The 20,498-nt window shown below is 48.0% G+C and overlaps 1 protein-coding gene across 2 annotated transcripts in view; it reads right to left on the bottom strand.

The window, feature by feature from the left end:
- ARSH (arylsulfatase family member H) overlaps positions 1 to 20,498 on the bottom strand; it is a 50,964-nt gene that overhangs the window by 6,465 nt on the left and 24,001 nt on the right. The window contains exons 2-8 of one of the 2 annotated variants that reach the window (XM_027962829.3): positions 10,567 to 10,605; positions 7,895 to 8,044; positions 7,077 to 7,198; positions 5,940 to 6,065; positions 3,911 to 4,334; positions 3,121 to 3,257; positions 945 to 1,079 (exon numbers count right to left, since the gene is read on the bottom strand). In XM_027962829.3, the coding sequence (XP_027818630.1) occupies positions 945 to 1,079; positions 3,121 to 3,257; positions 3,911 to 4,334; positions 5,940 to 6,065; positions 7,077 to 7,198; positions 7,895 to 8,044; positions 10,567 to 10,589 (1,117 nt within the window). In that variant the 5' untranslated portion in view covers positions 10,590 to 10,605. Of the gene's footprint in view, positions 1 to 944; positions 1,080 to 3,120; positions 3,258 to 3,910; positions 4,477 to 5,939; positions 6,066 to 7,076; positions 7,199 to 7,894; positions 8,045 to 10,566; positions 10,606 to 20,498 lie in introns of those variants that run through there. The other variant, XM_042242549.2, reaches the window with a different exon arrangement.

Here is a 20,498-nt window from a genome sequence, read left to right as displayed (position 1 = left end):
CTCCAGGCTCTGAAATCTCTTCCCTTCTAAAATATTTAATCTACGGAGCATTCCTCTCTTTTTCGACGCCATGGACGGTAGCCCGCCAGTTTCCTCTGTCTGTGGAATTCTCCAGGCAAGAATACTGGAGTGGGTTGCCATATCCTTCTCGCAAAGAGTTGGATATGACAAAGCCACGGAACAACAAACCAGTAAAATATATTCACAGAGAGATACAAAGGACACCGAGGCCAAGTTCTTGCTTTCAAGACTTGAAAACTCCAGCTGCGGACTTCCAGGGTCTAGGCGACAAACCCAGTAATGATCATTAGAAAAGAAGCGCTTTCCTAATCTGTATATTATGCCGTCAGCTGTGCTGACGTCATGGGCTAAGAATAAGACTGTCTTTGAGACAGTCACTGAGGTCCTGTGCCCTTCCTCTCAGGAATCTTTCATGACTCAAGAAATTTTTTGTCGTAGACTCTTGGGCGTGTCCCCAAATATGCAGTCTTTCCCCATCTAGCTTCCTAAGCGAGTATAACGCACACAGAACTCCCCCAACGATCTTTGCAAATGAGTTAAGACAAAGCAAAGCCAGGTGAGGGCTTTCCAGGTGGCTCAGTGGGTCAGTAATCCACCTGCCAGTGCAGGAGACCAGGGTTCAATCCCTGGGCCAGGAAGATCCCCTGGAGAAGGGAATGGCAATGCACTGCAATATTCTTCCCTGGACAGTCGCATGGATAGAGGAACCTTGGCGGGCATGGGGTCAACAAGGAGAGGAAGGCTCCACAGATTAAACCTCTTAGAAGCAAAGAGACTTCGGAGCGTGGGGGACTGACTGGACGTTGCAGAGATGCTGAGACCCAAGGGTCAGAGACGACGGAAGCGACTGAGCACGCAGGCACGAAGCCAGGCGGGTCCTGCCTCGGCGCCCCGCGGGGACAGCCCCCACCCGCACGCAGCACCTTTGTAGCGCCCGTTCCAGCCGCCCAGCTGCCCGCTGCGGTCCTGCGCCTCCAGGCGGCCCCCGTTGTCCGAGGTGAAGTAGACCAGCGTGTGGTTGGCCAGGCGCTCCCGGTCCAGGGCCTCCAGGACCTTTCCTGGTGGAGGGGGAAGACGGAAGCAGTCACGTTTCACTGCGCATCGAGGGTCTTCCGGTGCGTCTCTAGCATTGCGTGTGTAACGCTGTGTGGTTCATTGTAAACATGCAACACGGTTACATGTAGCGCTAAGACCATTCTCCTACTTTCTGTTGTATAATCTGCACTAAATCACCATTGTAGACACTCGTATATATACGATATATACACTATGTGTAATACAGATCTGCAATAGACACTATTTATAATACGCCGTATATACGTAATCTACCATTATACATGACGTACCATGTATATGTAATATACCATTATACGTAATATACCATATATACGTAATATACCATACATACCATATATATACATAGTACACCATACATACCATATATACCTAATATAACATTGTACATTATATACCATATATATGTGATATACCATTATACATGATATACCATATATATGTAATATACCATTATATGTAATATATCATACATACCATATATATACATAATATACCATACATACCATATATACGTAATCTACCATTATACATGACGTACCATGTATATGTAATATACCATTATATGTAATATACCATATATACCATATATATGTAATATACCATATATACCATATCTATACATAATATACCATTATACATGATATACCATATATACATAATATACCATACATACCATATATATACATAGTATACCATACATACCATATATACCTAATATACCATTATACATTATATACCATATATATGTAATATACCATTATAATGATATACCATATATATGTAATATATCATACATATCATATATATATGTAATATACCATACATACCATACATATGTAATATACCATTATACATAATATACCATACATACCATATATATGTAATATACCATTATATATAATATAGCATATCTACCATATATATACATAATATACCATATATATGTAATAGACCATATATATGATATATATTCATAATATACCGTATATACAATACAGCATATGATATTTTATATATGTATAATTATTTATTATATATTTATGATACCATATGACATATGTAATGGTTTATGCTAAGCATATATTTAATACAAATATATATAAGAAGATGATTTGTAATGTATTATTTATATAATAAGTATGGTGGTGGTGGTTTAGTCCGTAAGTCGTGTCTGACTCTTTGAGACCCCATGGAGTGTAGCCCACCAGGCTCCTCTGCCCGTGGGATCTTCCAGGCAAGAATACTGGAGTGGATTGCCATTTCCTCCTCCAGGGGATCTTCCCAACCCAGGGATCAAGACTGGGTCTCCTGAATTGCAGGTGGATTCTTTACCATCCAAACCACCAAGGCAGCCCCCAATAAACCATAGAGATGGTTTATATTAATGTGTAAATATATGTATATAATTATGCCATGTAATGTTGCTAAGATTCCGAGTATTATACACTATGTTATATCTTACATATAGGGTTTCCCAGGCGGCTCAGTGCTAAAGAACCCACCTGCCAATGCAGGAGGCTCAGGTTCGATCCCTGGGTCGGGAAGATCCCCTGGAGCAGGGCACGGCAACCCACTCCAGGATTCTTGCCTGGAGAATCCCATGGACAGAGGAGCCTGGCGGGCTACAGTCCACGGGGTCGCAAAGAGTCGGACACGCCAGAGCAGAAGGAGGAGATATGAGACTATATAACATGTAATACAGAAACATTACGTAGTCATTCTCAGCATCAAGGGCTCGTCCAGTGAGTCAGCTCTACAGCACAACGTTATTCGTCCCCCAAATGAGTTTTTTGGGAAAGTGGTTCTCTTTAAACCGGAGAACCTGTATTCCATAAATCATGCTCTTTCCTCAGAAAACTTCACTGCACCTAGAGCCAGCTTTTCCTGTAATTCAGCACAACAAATACACGTCCACTTCCCAAAACATGCAGGGGGTTGTCCCTTATTTGATGCCATTCATGGAGACTCATTTTCCTCTAGTCTGTAAATAAGATGCTTCAAAATCAGAGAGTGATCACCTACCCACCATCCAATCCATCTCTTCCACGTTGTCGCCATACAAGCCGAATTTACTGTGCCCGACGAATTTCTCCTTGGTGACCAGAGGCGTGTGGACGTGCAGAAAGGATATGAAAAGCAGGAATGGTCCACGCTTATACCTAAGGGGGTACAGGAAGAAAAAACAGTATTGATTAAAATAGAGGAATTGCGTGTTTTGTTTTTTTTTTCCTAAGGGAGCTAAACATATTTCTTTCCCTTTTCAATGTTCAAATTTTGCAGGACATTTAACTGTTGGGTTCCCCTGGTGGTCCAGTGGTATAAAGAAGCGTTAGTCACTTGGTCATGCCCGACTCTTTGCGACCGCATGGACTGTAGCCCACCAGGCTCGTCTGTCCATGGGATTCTCCAGGCAAGCATACTGGAGTGGGTCGCCATGCCCTTGCTCCAGGGGATCTTCCCAACCCAGGGACCGAACTTGGTTCTCTCACTTTGGCAGCAGGTTCTTCACCGCTTAAGCACCTCCTGGGAAGCCCACCCTTAGCAACACCGAAAACCCAGCGCAGCCCCAAATAAATCAAAACATTTTTTTAAATGCATCTATTTTTTTTTAATGAAACAACACTCTTATTTATCTTAAAGAGAGTTCATTGTATCACAAATATCGCACACATAGGCACACACACAAAGAGCCTTTCACCAAGCGGTACCCAACTTCGCTGGAAAAAAAAAAAAAAAGTCGAAAGTCTGTGACTGGGGTGAGGGGTTGGTGGGGGGTGGGGGGTGGGCATCCAGCCAGAAAGAGACGGCCTACCTGTCAATGAAGGCCAGCGCCTCCTTGAGCATGAGCGAGGCGAGCCTCTCCAGTCTGACCGGCTGCTGAATGATCTCGTGGTCCCGCATGAGCACGCAGTTCCAGCGGCGGGTAAAGCCGTAGCTGGAGAACCAGGACACGAAGAACACGAGGGCCAGCAGGGCGAAGGCCAGGATCACCGGCCAGGGGACCAGGAACCAGCGCACGCAGGTGGGGACGAGCAGGAGCAGGGGGATGAGGCCCAGCACCACCGTGCACACCCAGAGCTGGACCCTCAGCTGACGGTGCAGCTCGGGAGTGTGGAACCCCTGGCAGTCGCTCAGGAGCTCGAACGGCATCCCGTAGAAGTAGTCGAAGCCGTGGTTGAGCGGGTGATAGCAGTGGTCGTCGCGGGACGCACAGCTTAGACCCTGGTGCCACTTTCCTGGGAGCGGGGAGACGCAGAGACGTTGCCGTGGCAACAACGGCATCTGTCCCTTTCTGGGAGGGGCGTCGCCCTCAGCAGAAAGTTCTGGCGGACACGTGGACACCCAGGGCGGATTCATCTCAACGTAAGGCAAAAACCACTGCAATATTGTAATTAGCCCCCAATTAAAATAAATAATAAGAAAATAAGGAAGTTATGGCAGACACCCAGGGCGGATTCATGTCAATGTATGGCAAAAACCACCACAATATTGTAATTAGGTAAAATAAAATAAATTAATATTTTATTACCAATTAAAATAAATTAATTTAATTTTTTAAAAAAAAGAAGTTACAGCAGACGTAGCATCTTCCTGTGTTCCGTGGGACTGTGGTCAGCGATGTCCGACTCGTTGCAACCCCCGTGGACTGGAGCCCCGCCAGGCTCCTCTCTGTCCATGGGGATTCTTCAGGCAAGGATCCTGGAGCGGGCTGCTGTTGCCTCCTCCAGGGGATCTTCCCGAACCGAGGGATCGAACCCGAGTCTCCTGCATTGGCAGGCGGGTTCTTGAAGCTTTTATTAACAGGGAGAAGATTCACCATCTAGATCTATTGATCAGCCGACATCTCACTCATTACTTGGTTACGGCAGAGGTGAATTTAACCCCAGATTTAAAGGTGCCCTGGAGAGTTCCCTGAAAGATGCTTTAGAAAACTCCATTCACACCATGCTACCAAGAATTTTACAGGAATGAACTGCCTCTGTCGTTTATGAAGGATGCAAAGTCATTCCTTTTTTTGTTGTTGTTGTTTTTTTAGAACATCTCTGATGACTTAATAGTCTTGCAATTCACACTGAGAATCTTAAAAGCAGTGGCTATACCAAGCAAGCAGGCTTCGCTGGGGGCTCAGACGGTAAAGAATCCACCTGCAAGGCAGGACACCCAGGTTTGATCCCTGGGTGGGGAAGATCCCCTGGAGAAGGAAATGGCAACCCAATCCAGTATTCTTGCCTGGAAAATCCCATGGACAGAGGAGCCTGGCGGGCTACAGTCCACGGGGTCTCAAAGAGTTGGACACGACTGAGCGACTAACACACACATAGCAAGCAAGCAGCCTGTCTCTTTAATTCTTTGCTCACAGAGTCTCATCTTAGAGGAATCACTCATCAGACCAGAATTCTTTGGGAAAAAGTTCCTTGGGGTCATCCTGTCTCACTCATCACACCTCCCCACCATGAGGTTATAGAATGTCAGGCAACCTAAGTCAACAAAGCAAGCATTGCCTGTATTTGATCACCACTCCAGCCTTCGGTTCTCAAGTTCAAGGGCACACCCTTAAACATTGCTACCCCTGCTATCACAGGAGTAGCACCCTCTCTGCAAAGTATTCCATTTCGGGAGAAACGAACCATCAGCATACTTACCTTGCTTTCTGGAGATCCTCGGCACACTTGTTTCTCAATACCGAAGGCCCTCAAAATTGTCCCTTAAATTACTCTCCCCCTCACGGTGTATCATCTTAAAGAGGTGCCAACTACTGTGTACTAAGCCAGCCTCCCTGGGAAGGATGACCACGAGGAAAGGGATCCCAGAAAACCAAGATTTCACGGTCAAGGCCATACCTATGAGTCCCGTGCGGTAACCTCGATGCTGCAGAAGCTTGGCGAAAGTCGTCTCGTTGGGGGGCAGCCCGCCCGACCCTCCGAGCCAGACCACGTCACGATTCATATTAGAGGAGGACGCCATTCCTGTGTTCACAGAAGCAGACAGCGGGTGAGGGCTGTGGTCTCATTATGGCAAGGCCACGGACTGCAGCCGGGCAGGCTCCTCTGTCTATGCAGGCAACACTCCTGGGAGTGAGTGGTCATGCCCTCCTCCAGGGGATCTTCCCCACCCAGGGATCGAACTCAAGTCTCCTATGTCTCCTGCACTGCGGGGTGGATTCTTTACCCACTGAGCCATCAGGGAAGCCCCCCAGTTCCAAACTAATGATGCAAAAAAAAAAAAAAAGAAAAAATTAAGTTGGGATCATGCCCCTCAACTTGCTTAAGGCTACATGTTGAAACTGTGATGGGGGGCGGGGTGAGGAGGAACTCATTATAAAGAATCCATCATTTTCCTTTCCATTTTCTCCACCAGACTTTCTTCTCAACTGGTCTTTCTGATGTTCAATCTCATCCCCAAAGACTGGACACATCTCCTTTCATGAAAACCCACTTTTATTAAAAATAAAAAAATAAAAAATCTCTGCTAGCTTTAAGACACAAGGAGCCTCCTGGGGGGCTCTTACTACCAATTTCTGGAAAAGGGCACATTCAAGGTCATCTGCAAGTTGCCCACCAGGGGATCAAACCATCTCACTATATGCACACCGGTCAGCAGGCTTGGTGGCCCCTAGCCAAGACACACACCTCTTTCAGATGCCCAGGTATAGCAACACAACTCCCGTGTGAATTTAGATTCTTAGCACTTCCAAGGGACCTTGGCAAGTTTGCATGAAGAGTTGCAGGAGGCCTTTCTGAAGGTCCAGTGGCTAAGACTCCTTGTTTCCCGTGCAGGGAGGGGGATGGGGGGAGGGGGGCATTGGGGTGGGGGATGGTGTTGGGGGAGGGTCACGGGTTCGACCCCTGGTCAGGGAAGATTCAGGATCCTGCTTGCTGCCACAAAGACCTGGAGCAATCCAACGCTCAACAAATAAACACCTTTTTAAAAAAAAAAGAGAGAGAGAGAGCTGCAGCGGTCCCTTTCCCGTGCCCCACCTGATCTGACAGGGTAGCGGCCGGTCAGGAAGGCGGCCCTGCTCGGTGTACACATGGAGGCGGCCGCCAAGTGCTGGGTGAGCCTCACGCCCTCCCTGGCCAGCCGGTCGATGTTCGGCGTGCTGTGGATAGACGGAGAAGTCGGCAGGCGAGCTTCTGAATCCCTCCGCCCCACAAAGCGAGCAAGATTCAGGGGCATCCTGTCTGGGAAGTCAACCTGACTCTGTTTCCAGTCCACCTGAAAGACGTCCTTTTTCACACATCAATCCACCGATCTACTCCATCCCTGGTGAGACACAGATGGGAACCAGAGGGCCAAGCCACGCACCGCCAGGCAAGATGACGACAGTCCAACACAGCTCATAGTCAGATATCACCAGGCGAAAAGCGAAAGTGTGTTAGCCGCTCAGTCGTGTCCGACTCTGGGCGACCACATGGACTGCAGCCCACCAGGCTCCTCTATCCTTGGGATTCTCCAGGCAAGAAGACTGCAGCGGGTTGCCATTTCCTCGTCCAGGGGATCTTCCCCGCCCAGGAATCGAACCCACGTCTCCTGCATTGGCAGGTGGGTTGTTTACCCCTAGCGCCACCCGGGAAGCCCCCACACTAAGCTTGGAGCGAATGGAGCCAAACGCTCTCCTGAAGTTTTGCAGCTTTGGTAAGACAAAGCCTTCTGCTGTTCTGACGGAAAGCTGCTCCCTGAAGGTCATTCTCCTCCAACACAAGAGACGTGGCTGGCGGGGCACTACCATCCACAGGGACTTTCTTTCTTTTCTCCTTTTGTGTTCATTTATTGATGTACCTGATGGTCTCTTTACCTCACTGAGTTATTCCCGTAGCAGCATAAGTCTCCCATCCCAAGGTCATCCGCCATGAAGAGGACGATGTTGGGCCTCGAGTTCCTGGTGACGAACATTCCCTGAAGGCTCCCACAGAAGCACCACAGGGATGCTGACAGCCAGCAGCGCCTGCAAGGGGGCGGGCGGGGAAAGAAGAAGAAGAAGAAAAAAAGCTCAACCAGAAGCAACTGATGGGGAAGGAGGTGGGACGGGGGTTCAGGACGGGGAACACATGTACACCCATGGCTGATTCATGTCAATGTACGGCAAAAACCACTACAATATTGTAAAGTAATTAGCCTCCAATTAAAGTAAATAAATTAAAAAAAAAAACACCCAGAAACCGTCAGTTCAAATTTGCAGGTAACTGAAAACAGGAACTGAGGCTTCCCCGGTGGCTCAGGGGTAGAAAATCCACCCACAACGTAGGATACGCTGGAAATGTGGGTTCAATCCTTCGGTTGGGAAGATCCCCCTGGAGGAGGAAATGGCCACTCCAGTGTTCTGACTGGCTTCCCTGGTGGCTCAGAAGGTAAAGAATCTGCCTCCAATGCAGAAGACCCGGGTTCAATCCCTGCGTCAAAAAGAAAGATCCCCCAGAGAAGGGAATGGCAACCCACTGCAGTGTTCTTGCCTGGAGAACTCCATGGACAGAGTATCCTGGGGTGGGGGGGCGTGGCTACAGCCCATGCGGTCGCAGAGTGGGACACGACGGCGGAGCCCTCATGCGGAACAGGAATTCATAGGGAGCTCCCTGGAGACTTCCCGGTTAAGATTCCAGGCTTTCCCTGCCAGGGCCTGGGTTTAATCCCTGGTTGGGGAACTGAGACCCTGCAAGCTGTACCGTGTGATCAAAAGCTAAATAGGAAATAATGTATTTCTACAGTGTCCCTGGAGCTGCTTTACTCAGAAACCACACAAAAACATTTGAGGCTATGATTTATATTAATCATATAGATTAATACATACAGATCTGTGTGTGTGTGTGTGTGTGTGCGCGCGCGCACTCGCGACCCCATGGACTGTAGCCCACCAGATTCCTCTGTCCATGGGATTCTCCAGGCAAGAACACTGGAGTGGGTTGCCATGCCCTCCTCCAGGGGATCTTCCCAACCCAGGGATCGAACCCGAGTCTCACGGATCTTCTGCATTGTCAGGGAGATTTTTTAGGGCCACCTGGGAAGCCCTAAGGTCTTATAGTTTACAAATCAATTCTAAATGCATTGTGACATTAAATTCCTCATAATTTTTCAACTGTGATCGTGACAGGAGGCCTTTGAAATAAGGACAGAGGTTTCAGAAAAAAGCCTAACAATTTAATTTCTTAGTATAAGCAAAATGGAAAGTCAGAGGTTAAGAGCCAGCTCATCAGGCTTGATTTTCTTTCCTGCTCAACTGTTCGGTTTTAATAGACTTTATAACTTCATGACTTTGCTCGCAGCCACACAGATGGGAAAGCAGAGACTGTACTAACTTCTTGGCTCTGAGCCCGGGAAGAAATGATGAAAAACTGGATTTTCAGAGGGAACTGCATGTGTGCACAGAACATGACTCTTCCTTTTCCTTCGTCAGGAAAACATGTCTGCAAAACAATTCGGGTGGGGGAGCTCGGCTGCAAAAACAACAATAAATGCTAGGAATTCTTTTAACGTCTGAAAAATGAAATTGAACGTATCCATACATGCTACTAAATTTTGGACTGTGGACTCATCCATGTGTTAGAAGCTCAGCTGTGGCCAACTCTTTGCGACCCCGTGGACTGTAGCCCCGCCAGGCTCGTCTGTCCGTGGGATTCTCCAGGCAATAATGCTGGAGCGGGTTGCCATTTCTGCCTCCAGGGGAATCTTCCCGACCCAGGGATCGAACTTGTGTCTCTTACATCTCCTGCACAGGCAGGCGGATTCCACCTGGGAAGCTCCGGACCACAGACGACCCTCCTTAAAAATCCTTAAGAGTGGTCCATGACGTTCCCTGCTGCGCCGCTCGCATCTCTAAAAGGCCTTGCTCTGTGAGTTTACTCTGTGAATTCCTAAACACGCTGTCATTCCTACTAAGTTAGCATGACGGTGGTGGTGGTTTAGTTGCTAAGTCGAGTCCAACTCTTGGCAACCCCCATGGAGTGTAGCGCACCAGGCTCCTCTGTCCATGGGATTTCTCAGGCAAGAATACCAGAGCTTCCCTGATGGCTCAGACGGTAAAGCGTCTGCCTGCAATGCAGGAGACATGGGTTCAACCCCTGGGTCGGGAAGCTCCCCTAGAGAAGGAAATGGCAACCCAGTCCAGTATTCTTGCCTGGAGAATCCCACGGACAGAGGAGCCTGGTGGGCTACAGTCCATGGGGTTGCAGAGAGTCGGACACAACTGAGGGACTTAATTTTAATGCTGGGGTGGGTTGCCATTTCCCTCTCCAGGGATCAAGCCCTCATCTCTTGCATTGGCAGATGGATACTTTACCGATTGAGCCACCAGGCAAGCCCCTTAGAAAACCCTTCTATTTGACCCCACCAACCGCTACAGCACCCACCACTCTCCCCTGTGCGCTTATCACGTATAAACAGACGAAACATCCTCAGGATTGAGGAAGACTTGGACAAAGCACCCTTTTCTCTAGAGACAGACAATAACAAAGGTTTATAAGGTTTCCTGCTTACCAGCCACAGAACGGCTGTTTCATGGCGTCTTACTGTTGCCTAGAAAAGAAGCAAATAAACAATGAAGTTTGCAAAGCGGTTATTTTTCTTATAACTGGGCGGTTATGCTCCAAAGTGTGAAGGAGCCTGTTTTGTCTTTTTTTACAGCAACCCACTGAAAAGGCCCTGATGCTGGGAAAGGTTGACGGCAGGTGGAGAAGAGGATGAAAGAGGAGGAGATAGTTGGATGGCATCGCCGACTCGATGGACATGAGTTTGAGTAAACTCCGGGAGATGGTGATGGACAGGGAGGCCTGGCGAGCTGCGGTCCTTGGGGTCTCAGAGAGTCTCACGTGACAAACAGCCACTGAATTCTTTACACTGAGTTGCACACAAGTGATGTTGGTGCAGACAGAATATGGCGACGTCATGCACGATCCCTTCATTTGCGGGTCATTGCGATGGCACCCCACTCCAGTACTCTTGCCTGGAAAATCCCATGGACAGAGGAGCCTGATGGGCTGCAGTCCATGGGGTCGCGAACAGTCGGACACGACTGAGCGACTTCACTTTCACTTTTCATGTTCATGCATTGGAGAAGGAAATGGCAACCCACTCCAGTGTTCTTGCCTGGAGAATCCCAGGGACGGGGGAGCCTGGTGGGCTGCCAGCTATGGGGTCGCACAGAGTCGGACACGACTGAAGCGACTTAGCAGCAGCAGCGATGGCATAGTTCCCACCCTTTATGTAGGTCCAACAACAAAAACCCTTCATTCTGAGGGCACTGATCAATCACGGTGAAAGACTACAGTAAAATGTCTGATATGCTTTTTTCAGGATTGTATTACTTGTCTTCTAGTGTCGTGAAACCCTTGAGAACGAAAAGCTATCAATTAGACCACACTCTCCTGGGCTGTTGGAAGAAGGGGTTGTGTCCTCTTATATATCTAACCCAGGAATTGTATTTTTCATGTGACTGATTTTTTTTTTCAACATTCTAAGCCCTACATCTTTTTTTCCCCAATGACTGGGGGCAGGAGGAGAAGGGGACGACAGAGGATGAGATGGCTGGATGGCATCACTGACTCGATGGACGTGGGTTTGGGTGAACTCCGGGAGTTGGTGATGGACAGGGAGGCCTGGCGTGCTGCGATTCATGGGGTCGCAAAGAGTCCGACACGACTGAGCGACTGAACTGGACTGAACTGAACTGAACTGAACGATGAAGTAAAGATAAACTTTCATTAAAGCATACTCTATTGCAGTTTCCTGAGGAGTGTAGATGGGGTGTTTTCTCTCTTCAAAGTAGCCTAGCTTCTTTCTGGTTTTCATTTGGAACTCTAAATTATAGGTTTCAGGGCAAGGGGGAGGACGTGGGCACAAAGATTCAGGTCTCATTTAACTATGCGTGCCCAGTCGCTCAGTCGTGTCTGACTCTCTGCGACCCCATTGACTGTAGCCCACCAGCATTCTCTGTCCACGGGATTCTCCAGGCAGCAGGACTTATGTGGGTGGCCATGTCCCTCTTCAGGGCATCTTCAGACCCAACGATAGGACCCAGGTCTCCTGCATTGCAGGCAGATTCTTTACCGTCCGAGCCACAGTTCAGTTTAGTTCAGTTGCTCAGTCATGTCCAACTCTTTGCGACCCCATGGACTACAGCACGCCAGGATTCCCTGTCCATCACCAACTCCGATAGCTTCCTCAGACTCATGTGCATTGAGTCGGTGATGCCATCCAACCATCTCATCCTCTGTCGTCCCCTTCTCCTCCCGCCCTCAATCTTTCCCAGCATCAGGGTCTTTTCCAATGAGTCAGTATTTTTGCATCAGGCGGCCAAAGGATTGGAGTTTCAGCTTCAACATCAGTCCTTCCAAGGAACACTCAGGACTGATCTCCTTTAGGATGGACTGGTTGGATCTCCTTGCAGTCCAAGGGACTCAAGAGTCTTCTCCAACACCACAGCAGGGAAGCCCTCTAACTTACATCCTCGGTTCCATTCTAAATATTCTTCACCAGTTAATGTAACAACTTCCTCCGAGGCTCAGTCACCTTCTGATTATCACACAATAAAAAGATGAGAAAGACACCCTGTGGTTCCTAGATAAGAATGTTAATAAAAGAACTTTCTCAAGTAACACAAGCAACAAAACCTTTCAATCTGGAGCCTCTAAAATAAAGGTCACCCACGAGCAGGAAGTGTTTGTGTGAGACCTACTGTGTGCTCCTCTAGGAAGCATGGAAGATGGTTGAGCGTGGTGGACAACTCATGCCTCTTGCCTTGAAAAGCGCAAAGACCAACAGCGGAGAGCTGGGGGTTATGGCGGCCAGACTCATTCCCCACAGACCAGCGTGTGGGGCAGCTGTAATTAGGGCCGTTTTACGAGAGTCCTAAGAGTGATATAGCCTGGTATCCCCTTTGCCTTGGGATGCTTTAAATCCCCATTTCAACGAGGTTCTGGCAGCTGGGCACTCACCCCACAGACCAAATGACAGGTAACAAAGATTGATGACTCCGCCAAACAGTTTATAGGGTTTTCTCAACCCCAAGGCATCGCTACACACGGCTTCCCACTGGGTCCTCAAAATACCTTGCCCGGCTCACCTCGAGGGGTTAATGATAGCTGCTCTGTTTTATGGGAGAAGGGCCTGGGGAATCACAGGATTTAAAAGACTTTTCACGAGGCCGGTAAATTGAAGATCAGCGTGCAGTGTGAGGTGTCTGAGTCAGTGTTGTGGGTGTCTGTGTGCGTGTCCATTTCCTAGGGCCATCTTGCCATCTTTGACCTCCAGAAAGGATCTCCGAAGGATTGATGGTTTTGAACTCTGGTGTTGGAGGAGACCCTTGAGAGTCCCTTGGACTGCCAGAAGATCCAAACAGTGCAGTCTAAAGGAGATCAGTCCTGAATATCCATTGGAACGGCTGATGCTGAAGCTGAAACTCCAATCCTTTGGCCACCTGATGCAGACAGCTGACTCGTTGGAAAAGACCCTGATGCTGGGAAAGATTGAGGGCAGGAGGAGAAGGGGATGGCAGATAATGAGATGGTTGGATGGTGTCACTGACTCGATGGACATCAGTTTGAGCAAACTCTGGGAGTTGGTGATGGACAGGGAGGCCTGGCATGCTGCAGTCCATGGGGTCGCAAAGAGTCGGACACGACTGACCGACTGAAATGAACTGAACAGAACAGCATCAAAGACCCAGTGTATTGAAAATAAATAAGTAATTTTTTAAAAAAAGAATTACAATAGGTGGTCACAGGCAACACTGCAAAGTCCTTCCTAACAGGCAAGGAATAAAATCTGTTTGTTAAGTAGACAGGAAGAAAATTGTCTTCACAATTTAAGGGAACGCTACTGCCTCAAAATACTGTGCTTATCAACTGCAGATTTTAAGAAATATCAAGAAGATCCTGTCTACCAAGAAGCTGCTCCAGCTAAGTCTATAGTCCTCACCCCACCCCACCCCCAAAGCCTGCGATTTTTTTCTAATTTTAACATAGAATGTTATTAAAGGTAGGTACATGGGCAAGAGGCTATTGGACTTCAGATCTATAAATGCATGAAGCTGACCAGCTGAAAGTGTCCATCTCTCAGTTGCGTCTGACTCTCTGCAGCCCCATGGACTGTAGCCGGCCAGAGTCCTCTGTCCATGGGATTCTCCAGGCAAGAATACTGGAGTGGGTTGCCATGCCCTCCTCCAGGAGATCTTCCCCAACCCAGGGATCGAACCCAGGTCTCCCACAGGCAGATTCTGAGCCACCAAGAAGCCTCAAGCAGCCTGACCCATCACACAAATACAGTCTTATATAACCGTCATTCTCTTTCAGCAGTCTTTAAAGAGGTGGCCAAAGTCACGTCCTTCATTAAGAGCACCCCTGAAAAAATTACTAAACACGTCAACTCCACTACAGAAAAATAGGACTGGACACCCCGTGTCTACCCACAGATGAGTGTGACTCAATCCACTCTGGTGAGGCCAGAAATTCTTAGAATACGTAGTACTCAGAGATTATCATTTTTCTTTTTTTTTTTTAAGGAGCAAACCATTCGTCGAGATAACAGTATTGATGGATTGGAAGATAAATACGCTGGGTGAAGGAAGCCAGAGAAAGTAGTCTATATTGATGATCCCGTATGTACACGCGTTTACAATTGGAGAAAATGTGAAGGGCAGAGCGAGATGGAGAGACAGAGGTGGAGAAAGAGAGAGAGAGACTGAGAGATGGAGAGACAGAAATGGAGAGGGAGAGAGAGAGAGACAGAGAATTTGCTGAAACTTACACTCAAGTCTGTTTCCTCTCCCCTGACCAGATAAAAATATGAGCATCCCCCAGGCTACATTGTCGTAAAGTTAAACTGTTTTACTCACCTGAGACGAGCTGTTCCCCCAAGCTCCTTGCATTTGTGACTGCTGCTCCTGCAAGTCCAAATTCCTCTCCCGGCCCCGAGCTCCTGTCCTCATGATTATAATTAAACACGTCTTAAGTGCCCAGGCTGGGCTTTGCTCAAATCCGCCAATTATTTTTATATCTAAACATGACCTGTGGCGACTGCTGCGAACATAGTTATTTACAGAAGGAATCAGGCATCAGTGACTTTCAAGTGGTGTGGCTGTGTAGTCCCTTAGTCATGTCCGACTCTTTGCGACCCCATGGATTGTAGCCCGCTGGGGTCCTCTGTGCATAGGGATTCTCCAGGCAAGAATACTGGAGTGGGTTGCCATTTCCTCCTCGAGGGGAATCTTCCTGACCCAGGGATCGAACCTGTGTCTCTTTCACTGGAGGCTGATTCTTTCCCACTGAGCCACCAGGGAAGCCCTTTGCGTGGTACCAAACATACACAGATAACAAAGGGGACTTCAGAAAGCTGAATTTTTTTTATATATATAAAACTTAAGCAAGGACTCCAGCCAGACGTTCAAAGCAGGGAGGAGAGCGCAGATGTGTAACAAGGAGAGCTTCAGCCTCTTCCGGTCTGCAAGCATCTTACGGACCTTTCATGGCTCTGTGGACGCTGAGTGCCCTGGGCTGCATATGTAGGTGGTGGTTTCACGGCACCCAGACCCCCTTTCTGCTAGATTCAGCCACGCATCCCTCTAGAAACGCTATCACTGCACTTATTCCTGGGCATCTCCACCCTTGCTTAAAGTCTTATTATGTTGGTGAGACAGAGGACGAGATGGTTGGATGGCATCGCCGACTCAACGGACACGAGTTTGAGCAACCTCCGGGAGTTGGTGACGGACAGGGAGTCCCGGCGTGCTGCGGTGCACGGAGTCGCAGAGTCAGACACGACCGAGCGACTGAGCCGAACTGCTGTTGGTGAGAAGCCAGGGCTTAGGAAAAGAAGAGACGCCCATGTGAGAGTGCTTCGAAAGTCTTGACGCGCTGAATCGCCCAGCTTTTCATGCAGGGTCTGCTCCTTCATTCTTGCGTATTTTCTTGAAAATCTATTTATTGTTAATTGAAACTTGCATTGGTTCCTACCGGACATCCACATGAATCAGCCATAAGTTTACCGAGGTCCCCTCCCACTTGAACCCCCCCTCCCAGCTCCGTCCCCATCCCACCCCTCTAGGTTGTCTCAGAGCCGGGCTCTGAGTTCCCTGAGTCATACAGCAAATTCCCATTGGCCGTCTATGTTACGCGCCCGGTGGCTCAGAGGTTAAAGCATTCTGCCTGGAATGCGGGAGACCTGGGTTCGATCCCTTACATATAGCGATGTGTGTTCCATGTTACTCTCTCCGTACATCCCACCCTCTTCTTCTCCCCCCCACCATCCACAGTGGCCCTAAGTCTGATCTCTACGTCTACATCGACATTGCTACCCTGCAAATAAGTTCCTCAGTACCAGCTTTATATATATATACATATATATAAATATATATGCCATAGATATGCATTAGTTTATGATAACTGTCTTTCTCTTTCCGACTTACTTTACTCTGTATAATAGGCTCTAGGTTCATCCATCTCATTAGGACTGACTCAAATGCGTCCCTGGTCATGGCTGAGCAATATTCCACTGTATATATGGACCACAGTTTCTTTATCCATTCACTTTTCGAGGCACATCTAGGCTGCTTCCATGCCCTAGCTATCGTAAATAGAGCCTTCAGTCTTCTGTATTTTTCACCCTGAGGTAGAAGTTCCTTTTATTTTAATATCGATGTTTTGTTTTTTGACTGCTGGGGAGAAAAGGTGTGTCTGGTGATGAAGATTAGATTTGAGTCCCTTCCTGGGAAAGATGGGCTTTCCCTTGTGGCTCAGCTGGTAAAGAATCCACCTGCGATGCACGAAACCTGGGTTGGGAAGATCCCCTGGAGAAGGGAACGGCTAACCACTCCAGTATTCTGTCCTGGAGAATTCCATGGAATTGCCAAGAGTCAGACAGGACTGACCGACTTTCACACTCACACACTCACTCACACTGAGAAAGATGTCCTGACATGTTTATTTTAGAAAGTAAAAATGAACGTGTTAGTCATTCAGCTGTGTCTGACTCTTTACCACCCCATGGATTGTAGCCCGCCAGGCTCTTCTGTCCATGGGATTCTCCAGGCAAGAATACTGGAGTGAGTTGCCATTTCCTTCTCCAGGGGATCTTCCTGACCCAGGGATTGAACCCAGGTCTCCTGCATTGAAGGCAGATTCTTTAGCATCTGAGCCACCGGGAAGCCCTATGTTTATAAAAGGAGGGGGTCAAATTCAACATCTGTTCTCCCCAGAGAGTTAAGTGGACAAGCTCAGGTTAAGCACTGCCGTGGGTCACACCATGTACTAGAAATGGAATTTGGGGCAGGTTGCAAACTCTATGTTTATCTGCTCTAAAATACGTATTTTTATCCTCAGCTTAGGTTTTTTCTTTTTTTTTTTTTTTTACTGAAAAATATACATAACAAAAAAACCTCCCAGGGGGCTCAGTGGTAAAGAATCTGCCTGCCAGTGCAAGAGACGTGGGTTCGATCCCTGGGTCGGGAAGATCCCCTGGAGATGGACACAGCAACCCACTCCAGTGTTCTTGCCTGGAGAACCCCCATGGACAGAGGCGCCTGGGGGGCTACCTGGGGGGCTGCAGTCCATGGGGTCACAGAGAGTCGGACACGACTGAGCTACTGAAGACCACAGCACGTATTCCACTATTGGATAGATCTCTAAATTAACTACAAATGGAACAAAGACCTTAAATAGCGGCCTTCGATATGCAAAAGCCTTACAAGAAAACAGAGGATTAAATCTTCATGACTTTGGATTTGGTGATTCCTTAGCTATGACATCAGTCCTGAATATTCATTGGAAAGACTGATGCTGAAGCTCAAACTCCAATCCTTTGGCCACCTGAGGTGAAGAATCGACTTGTTGGAAAAGACCCTGATGCTGGCAAAGATTGAAGGCAGGAGGAGAAGGGGCCGACAGAGGATGAGATGGCTGGATGGCATCACCGACTCAACAGACATGAGTTTGAGTAAACTCTGGGAGTTGGTGATGGACAGGGGGGCCTGGCGTGCTGCAGTCCATGGGGTTGCAAAGAGTCAGACTCGACTGAGCGACTGAAATGATCTATGACTTTGAAAGTGCAAACAACAGAAGAAAGGGAAAACAGGTAAGTTTTACCTCATCGGATTTAAAAACTGGTATGTCCACAATCAGCAGAGAAGGCGGCCCACAGCACAAGAGATTTTACTTGGAGCCTCCCGTGTGTTCCTATCTCTGAAGTTAACATGCATTTTACCGCACTTGGCCGCCAGGTGGCAGTCACCATCTATTTCTGCCTAAACTCTCTGCCGGCACCGTCCAGAAAGTACAGGAAAAAGGGCTGATCCAGGGCTTTGAATGAGCAACCCAGGGCACGTCCTTTCTTGTCGTGACCGCACATTTTCCAGATTGTGGTTTTTTCTTTTTTTTCTTTTTTCTTTTTTTTTGGTTCCAAAAACCTGCATCCAAAGCGGACCAACCAGCTATAAGGAATTTCAATCCCCAACCCTCCCAGTTTCACCCGCTCTGGGGTGTGATAGCAGTCACACTGGCTTCCCAGGTGGCATTCGTGGTGAAGAAGCTGCCCCCCAAGTCAGGAGACACAAGAGAGGCAGGTTCGATCCCTGGGTTGGGAAGATCCCCTAGAGAAGGGAAGGGCTACCCACTCCAGTATTCTTGCCTGGAGAATCCCCATGGACAGAGGAGCCTGGTGGGCTGCAGTCCATGGGGTTGCAAAGAGTTGGGCATGACTGAGCGATTCAACATTAACAAAATAACTGATTCACTTTGCCGTACAGCAGAAACTAACCCAGCATTGTAAAGCAACCCTCAGTTCAGTTCAGTCGCTCCGTCGTGTCCGACTCTTTGCGACCCCATGAATCGCAGCACGCCAGGCCTCCCTGTCCATCACCATCTCCCGGAGTTCACTCAGACTCATGTCCATCGAGTCCGTGATGCCATCCAGCCATCTCATCCTCTGTTGTCCCCTTCTCCTCCTGACCCCAATCCCTCCCAGCCTCAGAGTCTTTTCCAATGAGTCAACTCTTCGCATGAGGTGGCCAAACTACTGGAGTTTCAGCTTCAGCATTATTCCCTCCAAAGAAATCCCAGGGCTGATGAACTCTACTCCAATAAAAATTGATTAAAAAAAAAAAGAAGAAATGTATGTTCTGCCACCGTATAGAAAAATGTTTCCCCTAGCCAACAGAAAAGGAAAAAAAAAGGCATGACGCTGAAAAGGAGTTCACAGAGACGGTCACGCTACTGAGAGGGTAACAGGCCAGGGGTCTCCAAAGGGAGGAAAGAGGCTGTGAGTGTCAGACACTTTTTATCTCCCCCTTAAGCGGCAGGAGGAGACAAGTGTCAAGATTTTTTTTTTTCCTTCTCTATACAAAATTAAAAGGAGGTCTCTTAAAATTCTGTGTTGCTATGATGACACCTGGTTCCCCCTGAACTTAACTTTTCTCAAACCTTGAGCTAAGCAATGCATTTTTCTTACAGAAATGTTTTCTTATGGAAATGTTTTTCTTAAGCTATGTGAATGAAACTATGTGTTTGCTTTGAGATCTGCCTTTCTTTAAAACGATTCCACCTGAGACTAACTTTTTTTTTTTCTTTTCTCAAACCTTGGGCTGATAATAGCTCAACAAACCAGTGTTGGTGTCAATTGTTTTGTGGCTAAGGGATAACACACCCTGTGGTAAGCTGTCTCAAAAGTGCTTATTGTGGGAGAGGGGTCGGGTGAAACTCCTCTTCAGCTTGGAGGTGTCTCTCTTATCTGATTAACAGCTTTCGAAGAGACACAGAATGGCTTGCTAAAAAGGGGGCGCTCTTTCTGCCCCCTTCTGATGTCTGTGTCAGAAGCTTCATCTGTGTCTTGTATACTTGAATAAACCTTTGACACACAACAGCTCTGAGCGATCATGCCTGGTCAGTGCCCCCGGAACTGAGATCCTCTCCTCCTGAGGCCCAGAATCCCCAGGGTGTTTCAGCGCTCAGCAAGAACGTTTCCATTTTAGGTGATCAAGCTGTTGTCTGCACACACAGAAGGAGTTAAAGCCTCCTCAGAGATGTCCTCTGTCTTTCCATTTCGGAAGAGGACGCGAGAGAAGGGGGAAAACACACATTTCAGGACTGGTGCAAGGAAGCATTCTCAAGGCAACCATCTCTCTGCTTTGGGAGGCGTCACAAACGCGATGTGCCGGACACGGTCCAGCCCTACTTGTGAATGAAAAGGCTCAGTGTTCGCAGCTGTCGGAGATCCCTTGGCAAGCGTTACCATCTTCTCAAGGAGCACAGAAGATCTGTTCAACAGGCAAAAAAAAAAAAAAAAAAAGGACGGACGACAGGCCCTCTCTGCAGATGATCGTCTGTGCTATTTTGCAGAGTGTAAGGTTTGCTGAGTCCGAGCACAACCTAACTTGGTTCAGGCGGGACAGCTGTTACTCCGGAGAGTGACTCAGCCGCACATGC

Source organism: Ovis aries, chromosome Y (genome assembly GCF_016772045.2).
Source record: "Ovis aries strain OAR_USU_Benz2616 breed Rambouillet chromosome Y, ARS-UI_Ramb_v3.0, whole genome shotgun sequence".
Taxonomy (NCBI): domain Eukaryota; kingdom Metazoa; phylum Chordata; class Mammalia; order Artiodactyla; family Bovidae; genus Ovis; species Ovis aries.
This window is presented reverse-complemented; position numbering and strand designations above follow the sequence as displayed.